The sequence below is a fragment of the Kryptolebias marmoratus genome, linkage group LG6 (assembly GCF_001649575.2).
Source record: "Kryptolebias marmoratus isolate JLee-2015 linkage group LG6, ASM164957v2, whole genome shotgun sequence".
Lineage (NCBI taxonomy): Eukaryota > Metazoa > Chordata > Actinopteri > Cyprinodontiformes > Rivulidae > Kryptolebias > Kryptolebias marmoratus.
Genome location: NC_051435.1, coordinates 24,539,607 through 24,544,956, shown reverse-complemented (window position 1 = coordinate 24,544,956; position 5,350 = coordinate 24,539,607). Strand labels below are relative to the sequence as shown.

Here is a 5,350-nt window from a genome sequence, read left to right as displayed (position 1 = left end):
ATATTGTTGTGAGGAAACAGCTAACCAACTGCATAATGGTACGTACTTCTAAAAGACTTGTGTAAAATAGATGCATCATTTTATTGTGCTGACTTTTACAATTAAATAAAAGCATAACTGTCAGAAAAACATTAAATTCATAATTATTCAAGATTTATATTTTAATATTTTTTTTTAAATACAAAAAACAACAACAACAAAAAAACAACTTTAAAAAAACCTTATGGAATAACATTTGTTTGATTTGTAAGCAACTGTAGTATTCCAGTTTAAATTACTTTTAATATGTCCTCTTTTACTATTACAACAGAATTTTTTTGAAAATTTCTGAAGTTTTTAAAAATCAAATTTGTTTGACTGACAAGAACAATGTTTTAAGATGTTTAAAAATTTCTTTTATTTTCAGCCCATAAATAATTGGATTAAGGAGAGGATGAAACATTATTAATAGGAAAGTCATTATTAATCGTAAAATCTCTGGAAAATCCAAATCCAGCTGGATTGTTATAACATCAAAAAAACACAAACAAGAAAAGTTGGTGAGGACAATTAAGTGGGGCAAACATGTTTGGGCTGCTTTTCTTCTCACTTCTTTGTTGCTTTGATAACATATTCTAAGTATCCTGATGTAAGTGAAAAGTATGAAGAGTAACGGTGAAAGAGCATTAATTAGTAAACCCACCATATCACGTATGGTTTCTGCTATGGCGATACCACACTGTAGTTTGTAGACTGTATTATTGCAAAAAACACTTTTTAGAACAAAGCCACAGAGTTTCTTATGAGAGCTCAGACCAGTTGCCACTGCAATCAAAGAGGCAGGCAGGATCCAAGCAAAGATCAAGAGAATACTGACTTTTGTTTTTCTCATAATAGTGTGATATTGCAGAGGTTTACATATAGACACATACCTGTCATAGGCCATGGCTGCCAACAGAAAGAACTCTGAACTACCTAAAGAGTAAATCAAATAAAACTGTAAGAGACAGGCTGAGTATGATATGATCTGTTTTTCTGACAGAAAGTCATTCAAAAGCTTTGGGCAGATAGCAGTGCTCCAAAGAATAGCATTGATCAACAAAGCTGCAATAAAAATGTACATCGGCTCATGAAGGTTTTGGTGAATCCAAATAAGATACACAATGATAGAATTGCAGGTTATTATAAGAATGTATGCTGTAAGAACAATCACAAAATAAAGATATCTATATTTGTGCACTTCCAAATACCCACCAACAATCAAGTAAGTTACATTTAATTTATCATCCATTTAGGTTGATTATTAAAATGAAAGAATGGTGGAATGGTTATAGCAACTGCAAACTTAATCCAAAACATGTAAACTGTGATTTTTATCAGACATTTTTTAAATCTCCATAGATCTCACAAAATATTTTATCAAAACAAGTAAACAGCTTATTTAGACTCTGTAGAATGTTTAAAGACCTGATGGCATGGGCTCAAAGACATGTTCACAAAGCCTTCCAGTAATTACTGTCAAGTTGAGAACAAGTATTGGAGTTATACAAAAGTTCACAGAATTCACGTTACAAAACAACAATAAGGCCTGTGCTATGCACCTTAACAGCTACGGCTTAACAAGGAGAAAATAATTTCACATGAAATTCAGGAGAGAAGACTGAACAGAGTTAAGTGTAAAAACCATTTGCATAATTGAAATGTAAATAAAAGTCTTAAAAAAAATTAGACCAGGCATGGTTGTTTCACAGGCAAACAAAAGAAGTATTTAAATGTCAGTCAAATCAAAAACGTTTTTGAATTCTAATCAAACTTGTTTGAAAATGTAGTATTTTCACAAAAGCTACAAAGCAAAGTAGCACATCAAAATGTGGTGCAGAAGTTGTACTTTTCAATAAAGAAATGTAAGAACAAGAGTAACTCATTCCAATACATTCAAAAGGTGAGCTGATCACAGCTGACCTACTAGATAGGTTGGGAATTTAAATAGCTGCATTCACAAGTCGAATGAGCAGAATTTGTCCCAGTGGATTCTTGGGCTGATGCAACAATATAATCCCATGAAGCCCTTAAACAGAAAGGTAGGTAGAGGTAGGTCCTAAACAAACTCCTAATTATGAATGATTTTTTAACAAGCACAGAGGTGTACAGCAAAGGCTTTAATTTATTAGATTTATGGGCAAGGATATACTTCCTGCAATTTTTTTGATTAATAGATTGAAGTTTCAGTAAAGAAGAAGTAAGCAGCTGAGCACAAACCCCAGAAAGTTCAGTTTTGCAAATATATATATCACAGATTATGGGTAATTAAAACAGATTAATTGCAAAAATAAGGCAAATCACTTTCATGAGAATGAGAAGTCAAAGCCTACCATTAATTAAAAAAAAATAAAAATCAATAAAGCGGAACTAAATTAAGGTCTCTGCTTCTGTTAGGAAACATTCTATAAGTCAGATAAAAATCTAGAAAAAAATTGTTCTAAAATTGATGTTTATTGTAATCATAAGCTCTATTGTTTCACAGTGGGATATTTAATTAATTTTCCACAAACAGAAAAGCCTCACAAAAACGTGCACAGTTCAGTATTTAAATTTGATTAAAAGAGGTCCAAGTAAAAATATGGTCTTTTCTTTTGCCTTAACATGTTAACAGTTTATTGTCGCTTTTGTTTTATTTTTAATCTCTAGGATGAACTGCTTAGCCGGGTTGGGGTGGATAAGGATGGGTGCTTGTGAAAACTTCTCCTTAAGAGCATCTTGCGTCTAGGTGAAAGTTGTCTTGGTTGATGTGAGATCGGTTAGAGGAGCAGCTGTCTGACTGTAGTTTCGTATGAATCGTCTATAAAAATTGGCGAAGCCCAAAAAGCGCTGAAGCTATTTGCGGGAGTCCGGAGTAGGACAATCCAAAACAGCCTTGATCTTATCGGGATCGGATCGAACCTGACCACCCTCGAGAATAAATCCAAGAAATGAAACAGATGGCTTGTGAAATTCTCACCTTTCTGCCTTTACAAACAGTCTGTTCTCAAGGAGTCGCTGGAGGCCTAAACGGACGTGACGGCGATGATCAGTGAGGCTCTTGGAATAAATAAGAATATCATTGAGGTAGACGAAGACAAAAATGTTTAGGAAATCTCTAAGGACATCGTTAACTAGGGCTTGGAACACGGCTGGGGCATTGCAAAGGCCAAATGCCATGACTCAGTACTTGAAATGTCCAATGGGTGTCTTGAAGGCAGATTTCCACTCATCTCCCTGGCGGATTCTGACTAGATGGTACACATTTACCAATTTGGAGAAGACAATTGATTCCTGAACTGGCTCAAAGGCGGATGAGATGAGGGGAAGGGGATACCTATTCTTGATTGTGATCTGATTAAGCCCACGGTAGTCAATACATGGACGGAGGGATCTGTCCTTGTTCCCTACAAAAAAAAAGCCCTGGCCCTAGTGGTGAGGGAGAGTGGCGAATTATACCCGTGGCAAGTGACTCATTGATGTATTTCTCCATAGCTTCTCTCTCTGAATGGGAAATATTATAAAACCTACTGGTAGGTAGTGGAGCACCGGTTGATGGCGCAGTCGTAGGGACGGTGTGGAGGTAACAAGGAGCTCTGCTGACCTGTTTATGGTCATGGTACTCCTCAGGAACTATGGATAAGTCGATGGGGTCAGCCTCATCGGAAGTCACTGGGGACGGACTGGGTGGAACGGCAGACTGTAAGCAGGTAGAGAGACAATGTGTAGACCAAGAGTTAACACGGACATTTGACCAGTTCAGATGTGGGTTATGTTGCTGTAGCCAACTGAAACCTAGGACAACGGCTGTCTGTCTGATTGGGAAAACATAAAGAGACATAAACTCTCTGTGGTTTCCAGAAATAATCAGTTAAACAGGTTCGGTTCGATGGGTTACCTGTGGTAGTGGGCTTCCATCAATGGCTGAGACATGTAGTGGAGCGGAGAGTGGAACAGTGGGGATCCGAGCTTGGCGGACAAAGTCCAGATCAATAAGGTTCTGTTCGCAGCCGGAATCAATGAGGGCCGATAAGCTGTGGCTAAGTGAGTTCACAATAATGGTCGCAGGTAACGTGAATTGTGGAGACTTGGAAATAGCAGATCCGTCCACCAATTTCCCCACTATAACTGGTGGATGTTCTCTTTTGGCCGAGTTGGACAGGAGGCAATAAAGTGATTGGGTGAACCACAATAGAGGCACAGATTAGACTCTCTCCATCGCTGTTGTTCTTCCGGGGTAAGACGGGTTCAACCAATCTGCATGGGCTCAGGTTCGGGTGGAGGAGTGAAGCTGTCAAGTGAACGAGACGGATTAGTAGACACTGGGAAAAAATTAGATTTAACAGCTGATCTCTCCAGCTTTGACTTCCTCCTCTCGCTAACTCTGTTGTCCAGTCGAGTGGCCAAAATAATTAAGTCGTCTAACGACTTGGATTCGTCAAGCGGGGCGAGCTCATCTTTCAAATATTCATCCAGCGCTTGATAAAAGAAGTCTTTAAGGCACATGAGTCCCAGCTTGAAGCTACGGATAAGGTACGGAACTCCATTGTAAACTCTGAAACTGGCCGGCCCTTCTGCTTTATGGCTTATAACTGGTGTGGATCACTCATGGAGTCGGCCTCGGCTGAGAATATTAGTTTGAATTCCTTAATAAACTCCTCGAAAGTACAGGCAAACTGGTTGCAGTCTGGAAATCGGGCCTCAGCCCACTTTAATGCCTTCCCTCTAAGTAATCCTAAAATGTATGAAATCTTGGCTAGATCATGGGGAAATGACTGAGGGCAAAGATTAAACACCAAAGTACATTGCAGTAAAAACCCTTCACAACTCTCAGCCTCTCCTGAGAACTTCTCTGAGTTGGGGAGAGTGACGTCACGAGCATGAAAAACCAACTGAGGAGCTGACGGATGGGCTGCGCCCTCAGAGGAAGGAGATACACTGACCTGGGACTTCTGAAGAAGTGCTGCCATCTGCTGGAGCTGTTGGTTAGTACTCTGTTGCTGCTCCAACAGAGCTCGGAGAGCGGACTCGTGTGTCTGGAGTTGCTGTTGCTGATCTGAAAGAGCCTTCCTGAGTGTGCTTGCTAGGTCTGCTTGGCCAGAGTGTTCTGTCATGGCTATCAATATACATTTGGCCCACATGCAGAATACACTCAGGAGTAGAAAAAATTAATTTTCTTAAAAGTTTATTGTAAAGAATAAAGAGTAAAAACAGGAAATAGGAGCAGGAACTGGAAACTCGGAGCCAGTCATCCACTGTATGAAGAGGCAGAGCGGTTAATCTCAAGCTGAGAATGTGTCTTGAGGATTTAACAGAAGGTTTGCTTAAAGAGGGGATGATGAGTGACCGCCAG

At 39.2% G+C, this 5,350-nt stretch overlaps 1 protein-coding gene across 1 annotated transcript; it reads right to left on the bottom strand.

Annotated features, from left to right (window-relative positions):
* Positions 1-259: 259 nt before the first annotated feature.
* On the bottom strand, positions 260-2,081 carry LOC108249700 (olfactory receptor 6N1-like). Its single transcript, XM_025002257.2, has one exon. The coding sequence runs from the start codon at positions 1,268-1,270 to the stop codon at positions 344-346; it is 927 nt and encodes a 308-aa protein (XP_024858025.1). The 5' UTR covers positions 1,271-2,081; the 3' UTR covers positions 260-343.
* Positions 2,082-5,350: the final 3,269 nt, after the last annotated feature.